This window comes from Tachysurus vachellii, chromosome 4, assembly GCF_030014155.1.
Source record: "Tachysurus vachellii isolate PV-2020 chromosome 4, HZAU_Pvac_v1, whole genome shotgun sequence".
Classification (NCBI taxonomy): domain Eukaryota; kingdom Metazoa; phylum Chordata; class Actinopteri; order Siluriformes; family Bagridae; genus Tachysurus; species Tachysurus vachellii.
Window position 1 is genome coordinate 10,176,318 of NC_083463.1, and position 21,403 is coordinate 10,197,720.

At 36.8% G+C, this 21,403-nt stretch overlaps 2 protein-coding genes across 11 annotated transcripts in view; one reads left to right on the plus strand and one right to left on the minus strand.

The window, feature by feature from the left end:
• Positions 1 to 21,403, minus strand: part of shroom2a (shroom family member 2a) — a 172,857-nt gene that overhangs the window by 143,214 nt on the left and 8,240 nt on the right. The window lies entirely within an intron of this gene.
• The window catches only part of lrrc7 (leucine rich repeat containing 7), a 133,531-nt gene that overhangs the window by 92,662 nt on the left and 19,466 nt on the right, over positions 1 to 21,403 (plus strand). For 7 of the 10 annotated variants that reach the window (XM_060867650.1, XM_060867652.1, XM_060867651.1 and 4 more), the window contains 13 exons: positions 13 to 69; positions 2,642 to 2,705; positions 5,627 to 5,701; positions 6,697 to 6,841; positions 8,609 to 8,681; positions 9,597 to 9,614; positions 12,304 to 12,433; positions 13,383 to 13,498; positions 14,898 to 14,967; positions 15,311 to 15,410; positions 15,546 to 15,670; positions 17,287 to 17,475; positions 17,614 to 17,736. In XM_060867650.1, coding sequence (XP_060723633.1) covers positions 13 to 69; positions 2,642 to 2,705; positions 5,627 to 5,701; positions 6,697 to 6,841; positions 8,609 to 8,681; positions 9,597 to 9,614; positions 12,304 to 12,433; positions 13,383 to 13,498; positions 14,898 to 14,967; positions 15,311 to 15,410; positions 15,546 to 15,670; positions 17,287 to 17,475; positions 17,614 to 17,736 — 1,285 coding nt within the window. Of the gene's footprint in view, positions 1 to 12; positions 70 to 2,641; positions 2,706 to 5,626; positions 5,702 to 6,696; positions 6,842 to 8,608; positions 8,682 to 9,596; positions 9,615 to 12,303; positions 12,434 to 13,382; positions 13,499 to 14,897; positions 14,968 to 15,310; positions 15,411 to 15,545; positions 15,671 to 17,286; positions 17,476 to 17,613; positions 17,737 to 21,403 lie in introns of those variants that run through there. The other 3 variants (XM_060867649.1, XM_060867658.1, XM_060867657.1) reach the window with 2 other exon arrangements.

Sequence of the window (21,403 nt, forward strand, 5' to 3'; positions counted from 1 at the left end):
ACTTTTTTTTAGATTGTCTAAATTACGCATCCTGGAGCTACGAGAGAATCACTTGAAAACCATGCCAAAGTGAGTGACGTGGGTTTTTTATTTCACACAACGGATGTTAGCATTGAATCAGAGCAAAATTGACACTTTTGGGTTGTTTGATGTTTGGTTTGATGATGCTGTGTTGTCTAAAGAAAGAATTAGTTCTTGTTTAAGACAAGAGTTCTTGTCTAACTCTTGGATGAGATAAAAACAATGGCAAAATGTCCAGGACAATTCAAATACATCAGTAATTAGATTAGATTCATCAGATGATGTATTTGATTTGTCCTGGACATTTTGCCGTTTGTACAGATGTATAGCTAAAAGACTTTCATTCAATGGACAGAAATACAGCAACAGAAAAAGCTAAACAAAGCTTTTCTAAATGTGCACAGAAATCATCTGAACACAGAGAACTATTTATATAATGTATGTACTGTAGTAAAAGTCATTTCTGTAACCCAACACTGGAGCTATGTCATTTGGCATAGTTTAGAGTTAAAAAATTGGAGGTTTGGTTCAATTTCTGCACACGGCTGGAATCAGGGTTGAATGACATTCTTACTTCAAACAAATCATTGTAATCTTTACCAGTACCCAAACTTTATCGATCTAATTTTAGTATTCTTTTGCCCCTTTAAGACCATTACATACAATGCAGCATATTCAAGAGGAAACATGATTTTTATAACTGTGCAATGGCCTACAGTTATAATTTCCACGTAATCATAATTTCATCACCTTTTATAAATCTTCAGGATAAAAATGAATGTAAAGGTGTTGCATATTGTGAAAGGCAGCAGAGCTTGTAATGTATTCCATAATACAGCACCGCAGGAGCCCTACAGGACAAAACATTTTACACACTGAGGTCTTTGCATAATGATTCACTCGATTGCCCTGCTTAGCAACTCTTTATATTCTGTTATTATGTTGGCTTTGTAGAAGCTAACATTCTGTTTTCCTATTTAAGCTTAGACAAAAATTATCAAGAGTAACTCCTCCTAGGGCTTTCAAGCCACATGAACCAAATTCAGATATGTTGTAGAGCCTGGTCTGTAGTTTGTTGCTATTACTTTTCTAAGCGATCCGAGTACCGATACTTCAGGTACCGGGTCTCAAAAATGGCCTTTTTTCCCATAGACTCCCATTATAAACTTTGGAGGTTTATAACTCAGCAAGCTTTCGAACTATCTACACCAAACTCGGCCAGCTCCTTTAGGGTGATACTCTGAGCAAACATTTAAATTGGTGTATCGACTGGCCTCGCCCCCAAAATATGCAAAATCAAAAAACTTTTTACAACATGGACATGTGGCATATCAAAAGCCCAAGGAGGAGAATTGCGTCAAAGGTTTTCGGATGACGTCACATGCTTGTCTCCACTTGCCTCCAAATGTTTTGGCACCCTAGCGTTCCACTAGATTTCACAAGTTTTATGTACAATTGCCTCCGAAAGTAACACTGACCCTTATGTCCACTTGCCTTATATATGTCCCCAAAGTTCATATAAAAGAGTGGAAAGATATGTCAGGTGTAAGAGTAATTATATTGTTGTGATGTACACAACAAAATATAGTTGTGGGTTCAGTCAGTCTTGTCATTGATTACAAGATACATAGTTGTGTTTGTAAGTAGACAAAGAGTTGTTTCATTATAATAGAAATATGGTGAAAATATATCACAACTCATATTGTATAGGTTGAAATTACTTTATGGCATTTCGCAAGCAACTTTCAGGCATCTTATTTTTTGTATGACCGAGCAGTTGCCTTGCTCAGTGCCTTACTCTTGGATGGTGGTGGGATTTGAACAAACAACCTTCCAATCTGTAGTTCAACAGCCTAACCACTACTACTCCTTACACCTAGGTCACATAGGATTTGTTTTTGGAGTCTATTTATGACCCACAGATGTCTCAAATCTCAAATTCGATCGGTCAGAATGTGTTGAATAATTTTCAGTAACAGCTCTGACTGTAGTGCTGGGTGTAAAGAAAGTCACCAGTTTGTGTCAATGGACTCATTGTAATATATTTTTGTTTCTATAAAAGCAATGGACACAGGACCTTGGAGGGTAGTTTCTCCACATAAAATGAACAAATAATGTCATTTATTTAATTATTGAGATAATGACATTTACTATAAGAAGATGTTTTTTAAATTGATGATTTTTATTAAAGTAGTCACCAGTGTTAGCACATTAGATGTAAAACTAGCTTGTAACTGAAGTAAAGCTGCAAGTTAAACATATGTGCGTTTGATAGTTCTCTGTAACAATAAAAAGCCCAGTTTGTCTATGTTGCATCAACAAACCTCTACTTCAAGAAAGAGAAAAAATAAAAGCTGGTGATGAAATGATGGAATGTTTCCTAGAACAGCACACCCTGTCATGTTTTACCTCTATAAATCATTTTCTATTTTGGATGCTGCAAAAAGTTTACGTATAGCTAAAGGCAAAATTTAAGTAAGTACTGTACAAAGAATTTAAATCATTAAGCCTTATTCTTTACTGTCTTGATAGACTACAGATACAGGTTATAGGTTCTGTTTCCTCTGTAGTTAATATGATGTGCTGATGTAATTCCTTTCTTTTTGTAAATGTGCTACAGGTCAATTCACAGGCTGTCACAGCTGGAGCGATTAGACTTGGGAAGCAATGAATTCACTGAGCTGGTAAGAAAAAATGTCTAACTGTGAAGACAAACGTCACTTGGGTTGCTGTCATCTCACCCGGCAATCTTTTGACCCAGAAGGGCTTGATGGGGATTGAAGCTTTCTCATCCTTCTCCTCATCCTGAGCCTCTCATTAATTCCTCAGTGCTGTGCTGCATTGGTTGCATCATGCACTGATGTATTATTTATGAATCAGTTCAAACATGCAGCACTTGGCATGACAGGGAACTCAACGCTGAGTGACTTTCAATTTGGCTCACCCAGTTGGGAGTAAACAATAGCAATAAATCTGTCCAGTTTTTTTTCCAGGTTACACTCCATCCCATAAATACCATAATTCACTTTCCTTCTGTTAATTTAGAAAGGGTTCACATTAATGCCAGCCCTTTGAGCTGGCAAATTACTATTATGTTAAGGAAGATGATGAAGATGGCTAAATTATAAATGAAGCACTTCTAGATCTCTTTAAATAAGGTCAATTTTTGTATAAATCTTGAACCCTGAATTATTTTTTAATTTAATGAGAAACACTGACAACAACAAAATGAATGATTACTGATTAAAAATGGAAACACATGTACAATATTCAGGATTAGAATAGGCTGGAGTTTCTGTGCTTACTTCATTTAAAAAGCCATTAAAAGTTGCTTATTGTCAGTAAAAACCATCCCAGAAAATGTGCAGCTTGTGAGTTACTGGTACAAAAAATATATACTGTAATGATTAATGAATCAGTAGAAGTTGTGAAGATTAATAATCCTGCTTGGGGATTTACAGAGCTGTCATAAGTAGCAGAAACAATAACAAAATTCTATGTATTTCTCGTACTGCATATTTTACTTTAATGGATAAGCCCTCTGTACAATAGTCTATAAGTAAATACTGAGCAAATGAGCAAATAAGCCAAGCGTGACTCAGACATTCCATTCTTACAGTGTCCGAGAGTGAAGAAAAATATTTTAATGGTTTTCAGGGTTGTTTTTTCCCGTCAGCATCATGTGCAGGTTTGTACTATCCAGGGCACTTTGTCCTTGGGTGAAAAAAAGCACACTCACTTCAGTGCTTCCAAAGGGAACAGATGGTTTGGCAATGCTATAAGCCTGCTTTACTGTTTAGAGCCCTGGAGTAATGAGAGAACCCCATTGACACTTAATGGTTCCGCTGTCTGGACTTCCAATCTGCCTGTCCCACTTCAGGAAAGGCAGTTTTGACCTTTACTGTTTGCACGTTCATCATTGCCTCAGCCATGTTGCTGCTTTTAGTAGCTGAGTACAGAAAGTGTCCTTTCTTTGATATATGGAGAGATGGAGCTTTAGTTTTGTTATGCGAAATTTGATTAATTCAACTTCAATAGTGAGCCAGATGTGACTAATTAGGCTTAGAGGTATAAGCAAGCTTAAAAAATGTGTTTTCTGGAAAAAGAACAAAAACTGGTTCTAAGGGTGGTTTTGTGAATTGCTTTGTGGGTTTGCATTTCCCTCTAATGATCCTCACACATTTTGAAAGAAAAAGTTATGATGAGGAGACACTGATAGGCTCTAGCTGTGTGTTACAGTGCAAAAGCCTACTGGGATCAGAGCAGATGCTGCCTGGTCTGTGAGGCTGCACTGCAGAAAGTTTCTTAATTGCACTGGCCCATGCTGAGGAAGTTTGGAGGGCAGAGATCATGGAGCTCAAAACAAGAAAATGAACAGGACGTAGCATGGCCAAGACAAAACGACACAGCCATCCATTATACTGTATACAGAGGAGGCATTCAACTCTGCAAAAGAAACATACTAGTCACCATCGAATAACCATTGTTGCGTAATTATTAGTAGTTTCTTCAGTCAACATCTTATAATTGAATGAATATGATTCTGTATTCAAAGCAAATGAAGATGTGCTTTCAATTCTCTCAAATGGACTTTGTTTGCTGTGAGATGGTGCTCTCAAAACATATGGTTTGGGACCACTAGACACAGACAGACTGATTACTTCTGTTTCACAATTCCCAGCCTCAATAGATAGAAGCAAAAGAGATAAAACATCTCAACACTGAAAGATATAATGAGCAGTGAATGGAGCAATAGGAATCTGATGAAGTCATTTGCTCTGCTGGCTTGTTGTACCCCACTGAGCATCTGTGTTGTTGCTATTGGAATCTGTTCCTTATACCAATCTGCTCAATGGACAACATCATGGTGACACACACAAAAACACACACAAACACCAATTGCTTTTAAATTCAAATGACACAATCTGAAACAACCTTTTCCTTTTCAAAGAGGTTTACACTAGACACTAAATGTACTGTACTAGTAATCTATATCTAGATCTATATCTAGATCAAGATCTAGATCTTAATCTATCTATAGTGGATTCTCATGGGAAAAGAAACAGAAGAAGACTGAACATACATTGAAATATAATTCTTATACATTAAAATGAATATTTCAAATAATTTATTTGCTGTTCACGTGATTTGAGCTTCCTCCAAATGCCAGCCCCTGAAGGTCTTTTTCCATACGACATGATAGTTCCCTTGCAGAGTGAAGGCTGTGCACTCTCTTGCTGCCATGTGGCTCAGTGGCTCAGTAAGCTTGGAGAGTGAGCACACACCACATGGCATTATGAGGGATTGAATGCCCATTATTGTCCCTCCTTTCCCCTGGCATCACAGCCAAGTGCAGTTTCCCTGTCCCCAGCACCAGATGGCAACTGGCAGTGTTCAGAATAGGAATTATAATAATTAATTAGAACACTATGTTATTGGTTGTCATGCATTTTTTTTTGTATCATGATATAATCTAGGCGCCTGAGATAGGCACAGGCTCCCCGTGACCCGAGGTAGTTCGGATAAGCGGTAGAAAATGAATGAATGAATGAATGAATGAATGAATGATATAATCTACAGTGTTAATGAACTCTTGGTGTTTCAGCCAGAAGTTCTGGAGCAGATTCACAACCTAAAAGAGCTGTGGCTGGACAACAATTCATTACAGACAATACCAGGGGTAAACACAAAACAGCCATTCACATCACAGTCACACAACTCACAGTCACAGCACAGTCATACACAGAATAGCACAGTAACACACAACACACTCACAAATGGCACAGTTCAGTCACTCACACCACGATGCACAATCACACACAGCACAAAAGTCACAAGCAGGACAGTCGCAAATAACCAGTCACAAACAGCACAGTCACAAACAGTGTAGTCACAAACAGCACATTCAAACACAGTACATTGGTCACAAATAGCACAGTCACACAGCACAGCAGTCACAAACAGCACAACACAGTCACACAGCACAGAGGTCACAAACAGCACAACACAGTCACACAGCACAGAGATCACAAACAGCACAGTCACAAAACAGTGTAGTCACAAACAGCACATTCAAACACAGTACATTGGTCACAAATAGCACAGTCACACAGCACAGCAGTCACAAACAGCACAACACAGTCACACAGCACAGAGGTCACAAACAGCACAGTCACAAAACAGTGTAGTCACAAACAGCACATTCACACACAGTACATTTGTCACAAACTGCACAGTCACACAGCACAGCAGTCACAAACAACACAACACATTCACACAGCACAGCAGTCACAAACAGCACAGTCACAAAACAGTGTAGTCACAAACATCACATTTGTCACAAACTGCACAGTCACACAGCACATCAGTCACAAACAACACAACACATTCACACACAGTACAGCAGGTACTAACAGCACAGTCACATATAGCACAGCCATATAGAACACAGCCACACATGAGGACAATCAAAAACAGAACAATACAGTCACAAACAGCAGAAAAGTCACACAGAGGACAGCAGGCACACAATACATAACAGTCATAGCAAAATCACACAGCAGTTATACACTCTACACACAATAATAGAATAATTAATATAATTTTTAAAAACTGCCAAACATGGAGCAAAGTGTTTAAATCAAACCAGACAACTCTGTTTGTCTTTCATTATAGTCTATAGGTAAACTGAGGCAGTTGCGCTATCTTGACTTGGCCAAGAACAGGATTGAGAGTCTTGACGCCGACATCTCTGGGTGTGAGTCTCTCGAGGACCTCCTGCTCTCATCTAACATGCTGCAGCAGTTGCCCGAAACGATAGGTGAGGACGCTTTAATTTTCAAACCAAATAAAAAAAGACAATTTCACATCACTTCTATACACAATACACAACATTACAGTAAAACACATCTCTTCTATACACAACATACACAACATAAACCACCAGCAGCCTTGTCCTTGGGCTCTAAATTATTACACATATTTTGGGTATGACCCGATTTTTTCTTGATTTGCTAGCTGTTGTTTTTATGATGTACTTATTATGTATTAACTGCTACAGCTTTCTTAAAATGTAGAGTTCTTTATGCTCTCTGGGTGGGAGGGATGGCATACTTATTCTTCCCTCTGAAAATCACACTGTCATAAGACAGTGGGGGCATCTTTGCGCTCATGAATGAGGAAGAGGGCAGATGCTTTCCTCTGAGTGTGTTAACCTTCACTCTTTCTGTTTGATAGCTGTCGTATAATAGAGAGCAGGCCTGGTGGGTAGGAATTGGCAGTTGACCAAATTAGAAGAGAATAAGGAGGGAAAATCATTAAACCTATAGTGTTCCATTCAATTATTGGACACATGAATGTTCAAGCCTACTATATGTTTTAGAAGTAGATAGATTAAGATTAAACTAGCATGCTAAATAGAGATCAGAGTCAAGTTCCAGTCGCTGCCTTTCTATCATATGGATCGACACTAAAATCATACAGACTTCTTAAAATTGATACAGAGTGAAATTATAAAAACACATGTATGAGTAAAAACTACTCAGAAAAGCAAAACTGCTAATTTGTCAGTAATTGTTTTAGCTACCAATAATGAGGAGGGCACAGCATTTAACTAATAGGGAGTGAGAGGGAAAGAGCAATTTATTTCATTGAGAACGAGAGAGAGAAAAAGAGAGAGTGGTCCATATGATCAAAAGAAATCCGGTATAGCTGGCATAATGCTCCTTTAGTATAGGTCAGAATAAGGGTATCTGCTATATGCTGTAAAGGTAAATGTGAGAAAAGGAATTAACTTTTCTTTTGGACTTTCAACTACATTTGACCACATTGTCTGTAACTGTTCTGTTAATACATTTCAGTAGCTTGGTTCATGTTGTTTAATAAGCAATATGACTTTAATCTGAAGTCCTCTTTGATACTCATGGTTGGATATCATCATGTGCAGTGCCATTATTGTGTGGAAAAGTATAAACATTATGTGTACCATAAAACTCAGAGTGGTTGGTGACAATGGTGGCTTGGTGGTTAGCAGTTTGCTTCACACCACCGGGGTTGAGGGTTTGAATCCTGACTCTGCCTAGCGTTTGCATGTTCTGCTTGTGCTTTGGGGGGAAGTCCTCCAGGTACTCCGGTATCCTCCCCACGTGCAAAGACATGCACTGTAGGCTGATTGGAATCTCTAAATTGTCCATAGTGTCTGTGTACAATTGTTCCCTATGGTGGGTTGTGCCCTGGTTCCTCTGGGATAGGCTCCAAGCTCCCTGCAACTCTGCACAGGATAAGAGGTACAGAAAGTGAAAATAGGCATCCCATTAGTTTACGACTAATCTACTAGGCGCAATATACATTAATTTAAGCATTATAAGGTAGAGAGAATATATTAGCAGCTTTATCTAGTGGGACCCGTACCTGGATGCATTTCAATATACCTGAGCACCTTTCCAAAAATAATCCATGTCTGAGTCTATGCCTGTAGCATTCCTGTAAGTATAATCCTATAATTCCTGTGCTCTACAAATCTGTGAGTATGTTTGTTTAGAATGTTTGATTACTAATAAAGTAAATAGATTTTTTTCTGCTTTCATAGGAATGTTGAAAAAGTTAACAACATTAAAAGTTGATGACAACCAGCTCACCTCACTGCCTAACACCATCGGAAGGTGAGTTGCCGCACACACTCATTCCAGGCCATCAGAAGTGTCATCAGATTGAGACAGGAAGTGACCACATACACCTTTACTTTATACACCTCTCAGATCCAAATCCCTGCCCATCTCCCAGCTGCTGTATTTTTGGGTTATGCCCTTTTAAAACAGACTTGTTTTATGATGATTTGTTTGTGTTCTTTAAGGCATTAATTACCCTTTCCTTAGTTTAGATTGTATATTGCTGAGATATTTAGACAGGAACAATGTTCAACATTAGAGCTGTGCTGATTGATTGTGAATGTGCAGCTTAGTTGTCTGTCACCTTTACAATGCTAAACCTTCTAGCCTCGCTGTGAGAAAATACTGATTGGCAGCATGTTGACTGAGAATGGTGTTCTGTGTCCGGACATGAACTATCAGGAGATTTAAATTAAGCATTAAGTCACACTCTCTGTGTTTGTCAAATTAAATTAGAAAGATGTTTTGTTGTTAATATTTTTATTTTAATTAATTTGATTAAACGTCCATTAAGCAACGTTTTTGCCACAGCACTACACTCTCTTACGTTTAAACACTGTCTAATTCTGTTTTATTAGTACAGGCTTTTAAGAAACCATTTTAATACATCAAGATCTTTCATGCAATTTTAATATGCAGTACTTTAGTAGAATAATTAGAAATAAGAATAAAAGACTTCTAAAGTTAAGTTTTTTGAGCTATGAACTGTACGTGAAAGCCAGATAAGAAATTCAGGGCTTGATTTAGTTCTCTCAGAGCTCAAGTCCCTTAGCAGGTTTGCCGTCCCCATTCATCATAACTGTCTCCATTCCTGGCATAATGCTCTCCATGCACTTTTCTTCTTGGTTTGTCATTGGTCGGTTCTGTGTGCTGTGTTTATCAAACATGCATCTAAAATGGGCATCTCAGTCCACGCGCCAAATTAGGGTAAGTAGACCAGCAAAGCGTCCGTATTCCCCACACGTCCGCCACAGCATGTTTATTTAGGCAAGGGCACAAGTTTGCATCTCCTGCATATGTGGCTAGTAGTGCCTCAGTGAAAGCCTTGCATATGGAAGGCCAGCTGGGACAGGCTGCTGTACAAATGCCATGCTAATGACTCTGTTTATCAAGATAAATATACATTGACCCTAAGAAGGAAAAAAAACCCTTGTCTAATTGCAGCTGTTAACAAATGGAGAGAAATGGTTTCCTTGGGTAACCATGTTTAAATGTTCCATGAACATAGTTTAAATGCAGTGTATTATTTCATTCATTTTGTATCTAGGTAAATTGATTTTGGAATGCAAAGCATTTGGCTCAGTAAACTCTGTGGCGGATTAGGGTATAATACAGTAAACAGGATTAAGTACTTTAAGTTTGCTTGAAAAGACCAAGTGTATAAAGATACCTGCAGATGAAACAAAGTTTGGGAATTCTGGTATGACTGCAGATGTATGAGAGATGGCATATACTATGCAGTTAAAGATGATAGAAAGCTGTAGGAATGAATAACATATGATTGTGAGTTTTTCAGTAGGGCTATAAAAGCTAAACTGCACTTGAAGGAAATTACGAAGCTGAATGTTTTAGTGAATTAGTAGAGCATGCTGAAGTGAACGGACAGCTATAACAGCTTGTTTTGGCTATTAAAAATGGATTTTATGCATTTTATGCACATAGGATTTTATGCATTTATTTATATGAGGCCATATTCAGAGTTTAGAGTTCACAGGGAGAAGTACTAATGTAAAACAAAGATTTTACCTGTAACCGAATAATGTCTTAATAATTCACAGTTGTAACCTTCTATGTAAGTGTAAAAACAGCACAACACATTAAAATATGAGCATGCTTTTCTTAATTCTGCCTGCTTCTGCATTATTATTATTATTATTATTATTATTATTATTATTATTATTATTATTATTATTGTTGTTGTTGTTGTTGTTGTTTTAGAAGAATTTAGAAGAAAACATCACTGCAATTTAATACAAAGTTCTTTTAAATGATCACCTTTACCTATGAAATGTTTCTAAAAATTATTTAAAAAAAATATATATTATTATTAATAAAGAATATATTCGTTATATATATTGGCTTCACAGTCCATAGATCACAACCCAACCGAACATCTGTAGTAGATTTTGGACTGGCATGTTGGATGTTGCTTTCCATCATCAAAACAGTAACTGAAGGAACACCTCACTGTTTTTAGAAGAGTGATGCTCAACCATCTAGTAAAGTTTCAGAGACTTGTAGATTATATGTCAAGGAGTCTTGAAGCTGTTTGGGAGCTTGTGGTGGCCAAACACCTTGCTAATCCCCTTGTTGTTGGTTCCTTGAACCTGTCAGTCATCGGTATAACAATCTTAATATGTTTTATGTGTAGTAAGCTACTAGGTTTTAGATGGAATTTTTTTTAGATCTAGGTTTTAGATGTACTCTTGCACTTTCCTACTAGGTTTTTTTGTAATAGAAGTTCAGGTGTAAATGATTACTCCGTACTGAGAGCACATCTTAGCTCACAATCTCTGAATATGGACCACATTGTAAAAATAATAGCTATATAAAAATTACAAATAAAATGCAGTAAAGGGGGAATAACTAATGTATTCTGAGGACCTCCATTTGGCCTTTTCAAGCCAACTTATATTTCAAAGGTGTCAGTGTTACCGAAAAGTTTCACTGAAGACACATTTATCATATTACAAGACTAAAAGTATTCATTCTCTTGTAAAAAGTATTGTTTGTCCCTAAAACTGACAAGGCCTTCTAAAACTAGAGGTATTAAAGGTGAATTTCAGACTGACCATGTCATTCTCAAAGTCATCATTTAACCACTGTGTCTCATGGCTTGGATACACCACTACAATTATAATTGTACATAATAATATGTACACTACATAATATGTACACTACATAATAATAAGCTTTAAATGATTAAATATACCGAGATTTGGTATTATTTTCTGTTATGAGAGCTGCACATTTTATGGCAGTTTCCCATAATTCATGTTCAACATATCCCAGCATGTGTCTTTTAGGTTTGACACTTTATTACATCAGAGTACGCACAGATAAGTGTATCCAGGCCTTTAGACCCTAAGCCTCTTTTTTTTAGCAGACATTATCAACAGTATGTGGTTTCTTCATAGCACTTTCATATGCTTCATTATAGAGTACTGTGAATTTATTACAGGAGTTAAAAGTGATTCTAGAATCGAATATAATGAAATGAGACTTTGAATAGTTTGTGATCAAATTATTTCGTTTTGGTTGAATTTGTCTGTATATTAGAACAAACTTATATAGTGTCTTGCTAAAGAAAGGAATATGTAGTTACACTTAGAGTCATACAGCATTTAAAGCACTTTAGTATAGTACAGATTTGTGCTTTTATATAGGAGGTTAAATTAATGTGCTGTTTGTACTTCTTTGACATACAGCTTAAAATCGTCAATCTTTTGCCACATACATTCACTGTATGGTCAAATAATTGTGATTATAATTACTGTAATATAATACAAGTATTAATGGAGTGTATTTATAGACCTTAGAGATTAGAGATTATTGTAGCATTGTAGTGTGAAGTTATTGTAATTACACAGCAGTATTCTCTGGCTTGTTTTTGTAGTTTATCGCTCTTAGAGGAGTTTGACTGTAGCTGTAATGAACTGGAGTCTTTGCCCCCAACTATTGGCTACCTGCACAACCTCCGGACTTTTGCAGCTGATGAGAACTTCCTGACAGAATTGCCCAGAGAGGTGAGTAGAATAGAGCTTTTTTGGCTACTTTTCTATTCCATGTGCTCATAAAGAGCAATGTATAACATGAACATGTTTTGCTCAAATATACATGCATGTCATGTATATAAACCATGGAATGACCATTATATTTAAAGTTCTTTGTTTTAAAATTAAATACCGTAGTTAATAAGTCTCAGGTTGAAGGAGAGAGAAAGAGTTTACATTATCTTAAGCTCTTCACTGTAGTCTGTCATTGCACACTTGAATAAAACACTAATTGCTAAGTTGGGATGAAATGATTCCACACCACCTCATTAACTTTCCTACTTCTTGGTTAAAGATTAAGCAATGTAGTGTCATGTAGAAGTGGTTATGAGAGATCTTTAAATAACCTTTTACAAAGTGCTTCTTTGTAAAAGGAAGCTTTTCCAACTGAGGGTTGTTACATATGATGAATACAATGAGACATATTAGAGCAGGTGAATGTTGTGTGTGTGTGTGTGTGTGTTTGTGTGTTACCTGAGTCTGAGCTTGGCTGTTCCCCAGAAGTCCAGATTTTCATGCCAGTTCTTCCATCAAAGCCTTTCCAGAAGGTTCTGTCTCCATACTGTTGGATACGAGCCTGGTAGCTGTGGCTTTAGCTTTGTTTCCTCTCTCTCTTTCTCGAAAAGTTTTGAAGTAAAGGACATTTGCATTTGTTTTCATCCACCACAGTCCTGTATCTCTCTCTCTCTCTCTCTCTCTCTCTCTCTCTCTCGCTCTCTCTCTCGCTCTCACTCTCGCTCTCACTCTCGCTCTCTCTGCCCCTTACTAACCCCATTATCCTGGTGGTATTACAGGATTTCATTGTCATTTCTATTTTGAGAGAAGACACTAGAGGGCCAGAAAAAGAATGAAAGAGAGATGAGGGCAAGCGGTTTTACAAAATTGCACATTTTGAGATATCCTATATCTACTTTTATTGCAGATTGGAAACTGCAAAAATGTCACCGTTATGTCCTTGCGCTCCAATAAGCTGGAATTTCTACCTGATGAAATTGGACAGATGACAAAGCTGCGTGTTCTCAATCTTAGTGACAACAGGTAACCACCACTGCTCTTCTTTTATTTAAATGAATTTGATCTGATATGATATTTACACAGTTTACACTAATAGTCATGTCTCTGTAAGAAAATCCAAAGCTGAGATACAGTCACCAGTCACTTCAAACCACACAAGGCCACATCAGGTTCCACTCCTGTCTGACAAGAACATGACTCTAAGGCTATCATGGTCACTGTACTGGTTTCAGAGAACTAATCAGTGTTTTGAGATTTTTTCCTTCATACATACCGTAGTTTGTTTTTGCGACAGAAAGTTGTAGAAACTAGTTGAGAGAGCCATTGTTGTGTTTTCTTTCTGTTACCCTTCTTTTCAGTTCCAAAAGAATGTCTGTAAGTACAAAGTGTTTTTAGATGTATATCTTACTTCAAATACTTCAGTATGTGCAGTTTGTTTGTAACATGTAATGAACATAAAATGCATGAATGCTAATTGCGCTAGCACAGTTTCGGGTTTTCAGTATATTAGCATCAGGCTAATTGTTAGCTATTTTTGCTGCTAGAAAATGTCAAATGTTAAACTCCTGTTACTTATATATTGCTTTTTATTATAACCATATTATTTAGGTATCTTATAAGTATTTAAAAGTAGACTGTTTGTAATATGCACTTTAATTCTGTATTACAGTTTCATAGGGCCTTTTTTCAGCAAACAACAAGAGATGTTTCCGGGTGTTTATTGTAGGACAGACAACCCTTTGACAGATAGCCCTTTAGTTATCTGTCAGACTAGAAGCAGCGCAGTACACTAGCAAGGACAGAATAGTCACAGATTCAACCAAACTAGATTTTATTATTTATTAGTTTTATCTCCCCATTTGGATGACTAGTCTGTGCCCATGATAGCCTCAGATTCTTGTTCTTGGCAGAAAGCAGTGGAGCCTGATGTGGTCTTCTGGTTTTGTACCACATCCACCACCTGGGTTGAGGTTTTGTGCAGACTTAGCTTGAACCAATCTGGCAATTTTCCTCTGACCTCTCATGTCAACAAGGCCTTTCCAACCACAGAATTGTCACTCACTGAATGTTTTTTGTTTTATATACCATTATGTATATATAAACTCTAGAATACTAGAAACTGCAAATACCAGTAGTTTGTGAAATACTCAAACCAGCCCATCTACTAAGTTAATGACAAAATGAAAGAAGAAAAAAGAAGCACATGTTAAAACACACTTATAAATTTTGAAATATCTCACAACCCAAATCCCTTATTAAAAAGTTTACCTATATCAATGACTATACATTTTTCATTGCTAAGTAGCAAAGTACTATTAGTCTTAGATTATGTACAGAATGAATGAAGTTCCAATGAATGAGTTTTGAAACAACAGTTATGTATATAACATATCTTTCGAACTCTAAATTCTCTTTTTGCTAGGTTGAAGAATCTTCCCTACACTTTCACTAAACTGAAAGATTTGGCTGCACTCTGGCTATCTGACAATCAGGTGCTTGTTTTCATTTATTTTCAGCTTTTACTATGTGACAAATGTGACATAAGGTACTTTATGACATTACGATTTGAATCATTTGGCATCGTTATGGGATTTTGGGCTCATAAACACAGATTTGTGTTCTGATCTCTGGGTGAGTTCTACAATTCCATGCATCACTTTTCTTCACTCATGTTTGCGAAATGGTTGGCACAATGTGATTACACTCAAACATGGAAGAACAGGGTTTTTTTGATGCATTTTAGCCATGCACCGTAAGAATATTTTAATATTTAAATGGTTGGGGGCTTATGCCAGACTTTAATTTAATGTTTATTTTTTCATTGATCCTGTGCAGTCCAAAGCCCTTATTCCCCTGCAAACAGAGGCTCATCCTGAAACCAAACAGAGGGTGCTTACGAACTATATGTTTCCCCAGCAACCACGACATGATGAAGGTAAAGAAAAGTTCTGTCCCAATGACATATCTAATATTTCCCAATGGCATATCTAATATTTCCACATTATTCTTGATTTTGAGTTACATGGTGTTTGTGTATGGAGAACTCACTTTGAACATGATGTGTCTGCAGATTACCAGTCAGACACCGACAGCTTTAACCCTGCTCTCTGGGAGGAACAGAGGCAGCAGAGGATGACTGTTGCATTTGACTTTGAGGACAAGAAAGAGGAGGAGGACAACTCTGCAAAAGTCAAGGTTTCCTAGACTTCTCAGTGCAGATACACTCATAAGAGTTAATCAAATATTTCTGTTATATACATATATACATATATATATATATATATATATATATATATATATATATATATATATATATATATATATATATATATATATATAGTAAGAGTTACAGTGCAAACCACACCCCCAAATTTTTGGCACCCAGCATTTTCACATCAAATTTGGCCGCTATACTGTATTTAAACAGATTTTTAATTAATTCACTGGTGAAGACTTTACTGGTGAAAGTCTCTTCTTGTAATGTCTAACAAGGTTGAGACAAGCTGTAATAACCCACTGCTGCAACAGCTTTGATAGCTCCTGGTTGAGCCTCCATAAGTCATTACAATCCTCATGTGGCAGAGAACACTTCTTCAAACTGGACCACCGACATCATCAGTCCTTGGTGCTCTAACGAATGAAGATCATTCTCTTGTTGTACCAAGCTATGCTCGATAGGATCTGTGGGGGTTACAGCTAACACAGACACCACTGGCACTGACTTACCCAAGTTTTACAACAAATTGGACCAGACCTCTGCATTCATGAGGACAGAGGAATCTTTTGTGCAGATTCTCCAGTATATTTAGCCTCCCTGCCTATATAAGGCCTTCCTGCTTGTGGGCATGGGCCAGAGTCTCCGGTCTGGGTCCACAATGATTGCTTCCACCTTGCACATATGGCACCAGCAGTGTTTTAAGAGGTTGTGCTCCCTTTGCTCACATTATTTCCTATCCTTTTGAAAGTTTACAGGTATGCCTCAATGTCATCCTTGCTACTCAACTTCATGAGGAGGCACTAGGCATTATGGTAGGGGTCAAGGAGTGGAACAACATCTATGAGAGAGTTTTTCAGAGCCCCCAGATGGAAATGTTTTGGCTGACACCGTTCATAGTTCTAATGACACTTGCTGGAGCTGCTCCATTTTGTAAGAAGCTGTTAGGAAATGTTTGATTCTTACAACGTTTTCAACTTGATATTGTAGAGTATACAAGCTGATTTATTAACTAAACTGTGCTATTCTAAAGGCGAATTTTTGGAATCTTTGTCTTCAACAATTGTGAGCTTGTACGTCCAATTCTTGTGAATTTTCCTTTTTTATGGCATTGCTTCTAATTTATTGTTACTTATAATTGCTTATGTATTGAATGACAACCATCCAGAGTATCTGTTTTGTGCTAAAAACTTTTGTTTTTCTCATGGTTGGGGAAATGGATGATGGATAATACTCATACTTTTGACTATGTGTGTATTATTAACCCAAAATAAATAGGCTATGGCCAACAGCAATCTCTGCTAGATTACAATTTCTTTAGGGGTGTAAATAATTTAGCGTAATTTAGGAATAAAATATTATATTTTATATTATTCAAAATCTATTTTATAAACTTATTTGGTAGGTTTTACTAACATAAGTAGTGGATTAGTTAAACAATTTTTTTTTCCTAGTGGAAAATTTGAATTATGTGGAATGTTAATTTCAATCCAATAATTTTTCAGAATCTGTATAGAAAGCAATCATTATTCAAAGAACCAATCCTTTTGTTTTTAAACCTTATTTTCTTCCTCATTCTCACTCATCCTCTCTATAGGTTGAGATTAATTTGAAACGATATCCCACCCCTTACCCGGAGGACCTGAAGAACATGGTGAAGTCTGTGCAAAACATGGTGGGGAAAACCACTCACCCTCTTAGCACAGAGAAATGTTCCTCAAGCAACAACATGGAGCTCCACAGCACAGACGCATACGAGCCCAAGTGGCAAATTGCACCCAAGGAGGTAACATAAATTTGGTAAACAGTATCTCGGTTAGTGGTAACAATAAAACAGTAGACTATTTTAAATATGAGGATTTACACCAATTATTTGTTACTTTCATGATTTTATTATTGCTAATTAGTTGATGTGTATTGGCAGGTGACTGAGAGGGAGATTAAAGAATTCTCCAAACCTTCTCTGCCAGAGCAAAATGTCATGATGAACTCTGCAATCGACATCCCAAAGCGTAAGGACAAGGAGGATCTAAATGAGAGCTCTGAGGTACAGCTGTTTTTCTTTGCTTTTGCCTTTTGCAAAGAAATCAAAGAAATTTTGCTTTTTGCAAAGAAATCAAAGAAATTCATCTTTACAATGAATCCTGTCTTTTAATAGTACACTTCTGACAGTGGCTTTGTAAATATACAAAGTGTAAATAAATATAAAAAAAAAATAAAAAAAAATATAAAACTGTCAATTATGCAAGAAAAATGTATTTTTTCAGGAATGCAAATCTGGCTGTCTAAACCATAGATCTAAAAAAAAATTTGCCACATTAGACTGTTTGATTCTAATACATTAGTGCATAGGAAAGGTCTAGAATCAGTTAAAATGAGTGATGTGGAGAGATGCTGAATTGATTTCATAAAATCAAGTGAAACTTGGTTTGTTATCAACTGATTTCAATGATCCATAATGAGCTTGCAGAGGTAACAATGTTGAGGAAAATCTCCCAGAGACCACATGAAGAAAATACCTTGTGAGGTACCAGTCTCTTAATGGAACATATTGACATCTTGTAGAACAAAATAGTATAAATAGTGATCATTGCAGTACACAGGTGAAGAAGAGTACAAAAAGGGGTAGTGTGTTTAAAGATGTTTAGTATGTCTGTATTATGAATGGTTACTGGGATAATTACTGGGCATTCTTTATAATTACAGCAGCAGTGCTAAGGGACAGGTTTATTATATCCAGGTGAGATTATCCACTTACTGTAAGTAAGCAGAAGACTTGGACATAAACTGTTGGTAGTAAGTAATATCAATTGCATGGTTAAATGAGATTAAATCAGAACTTACAGTATATGTTTGACATGCAATTATATAAACATATATTTATAATATACCTGTCATAAAATGAAATAGTATAGTCAAAGCCGACGAGACATAAATGGTTTTACAGTAAGTAAGTTGCATTATGATGAACTTAATAAAAACATAAATCATAAACTTATCAATACTTAACAACAATTACAAATCAATCACATAATTATGTGTATAAATATAAGCTAGGATAAGGATCAGGTAACAGGTTTATAAAAATGTCTAATCTGTGAACTCAGTTTAAGCTCTGGTGCCACCCAGGTGAGATTTTCCTTTTACTGTATCCTCTTGTTTGCTCATTAGTGATCTAAATCTGCAGACCATTTTTTTAAAGCACAAAACCAATAAAAACTAATTGAATTGAACTTAGTCTTAGCAACTGAACTCATCTCAAAGCATATATGTAATACAAAAACTATTTTCATGTTTTTGTGGCATCTGCATTTTCAAGTCTATGGTTTCAAGTTCCTGTTCAAGATTTAACTCGCTGTTACCAGTTACCAAGGGATTATAATACATACATGTTATCATGAAAACAATATAAGCATGGGAATACTTGTTTGTTCTCTGACTATAATCTCACAAATATATTGACATTGTGCTATAATGTTGGCATGCACAACACGGTATCTGGAGGTGTTCATAAAACGTTGATACATTGGAGTATGAACTGTAGGGAGGAAGTAACAGAAATCAATGGGAACGTTTCATCTCTCAAAGCCTGCCACCTGCTGATGGCCAGGCCAGAACTGCTGCTTTGTTTGAGTCATGAGAATAATAAATTCATTAGCACCCTCCCTCCATGTGCCGAGCAAAGGATTCAGAATCACAGACCGAAAGCCTGTATAACGCTTGCAAGAAAAACTATTTGCTTTACATTGATTAGAGCTCATGTTTGAATTTTGGAAACATGACTACTGAGGTTGTATTTGCTATATTTAAATAAGTTGTGTTGAAGCTAAATTGTGTATTGGGTAAGGAAAGGTGGCCCTGCAGGTCAGGCTGAGAAGCACATCCACATTTTTGATCCTTTGATACTCCTTAGACTGTTGCTCATACTGCAGCTGAGATCATTGAACAAACAGTGAAAAAGGTCAGTCCAAAATGTCAAGTACACTGTGAGACTGCTGATTGGCAACCATTAAAAGCTTAGCGGTGCTACAATTCCTGTTGCTAGGATTCAGCTTTTAGTCTACCATGTTATTGTAAGCGTATATTGTAAGTGAGGTTTATGTGAGCCGGTTGCTAGTGTTAAACATTAAGTGTGTTGAAGCTTTGGAAACTTTTGTCTAGAGGATGCTGCACTGGCTTTTGCCTCCCCAGACTACTGGTGCTGATGTAAGAGTATACAATATTACCCAAGAGAAAATGCTCTAGAAAGTATTTATTTAGTTTTCAAAATTTCTGACATAATGCACTGTGTTAGAAAAAGTATCCTAATCAATATCACATAGAAAAACAATCAGAAACATTACATAGAACACCACCATATCAAGATTCATGACCGAACTAAATGATTTTATATGCACCATTACAATGGTTTTAACATAATTCCAGTTGATAAACATAAACATTGTTATCCATCTCACTATACACACATATCAAAGACGAAACCAAGTAACCAAGCTAAAAAAAAATGAAACACATGAATCTGCCGCTCATATCTTTGGGAATTTTGAAGAGAAGTCCAAGGAGTAGTCGGTGGTAAGGTTTGAAGAGGATTTTAAAGAGAAGTCTGAGGAGGAGTCTGATGAGAAATCTAAAGATAAATCGGATGATAAGAAAAGACTGAGTGGAAGCCTTGAGGAGAGGTCTAGGGATTTTTTTTTTTACAATAGACCACACGTCCATGAGTAGTGTCCTATCTAAGTTAATAGAACATAGTTTTGGACATTGCAATGTTATTAAAATGTTCCCAGTTTGACAAAAAGCATTACAGACATTTTGTGTTAATGTTCATACAGTACAGCATAAAATTTTGCCCGAGTTTTTGAAATCATGTATGAGCCTTTTAATAAACTATTCTTAAATCACTCAGAGACCTTGACAGAGCTATTTACTACAACAATAGCTTTGTATGAATTATACATCTAAAACTGGGATCAAAAACAGTACAATCAGAGGATCCCCAGGTTGCATTGAGAGTTACATTAAAGGTAGGGTCTCCAAAGTTTGAAAGCCAATGTTGACATATAAAATCACCAAAACAAACACGCCCCTAACCCAAATGGGTCCCACCCCTGTATTGATAGCTCCGCCCACACATACATACATAACCCAGGCAACTAATGGAAAGAAATGTGTCTTTATCATAGCTGAAGGGAAGAACAATACGATTGCAGATAAACAAACAAGCAAAAGTGACACACAAGCATAATCATGCAAAGGACGGCATATATTAGTTCTGTGAAACAAAGCAAAACCAACGTTACTCACCTATCGAGAAGGAAATAAGCGCCGCGGAGTCTTAAGTAAAGTTGGCTGCATATTCACAGATTCGAGTTTCCTGAGTCAATAACTCCTGAGCTAAACGCTGTTACTAGCAAAACGTGGTTGTAGCAGCCTCTTTACATTATTAAAATAGAAAAGAGGTGTTATTTGTGTAGTAATAGCGTTTAGCTCAGGAGTTATTGACTTGGGAAACTCGAATCTGTGAATATTCGGCCAACTTCCCGCTCCTTCAGTTCTCTCCAGCGCTGGAAAGCTGATCCTATATTAACACGGTCCTACTTCTTGCCTTATCGTAAGCCTTTCTTCGCTTTCTTTCTTTGTTTTTATCCTCCATGTCAATGTTAAAACCGCTTTCTGCTAATGTCACACATGCGCACTGAACACTCTCTCTGCCA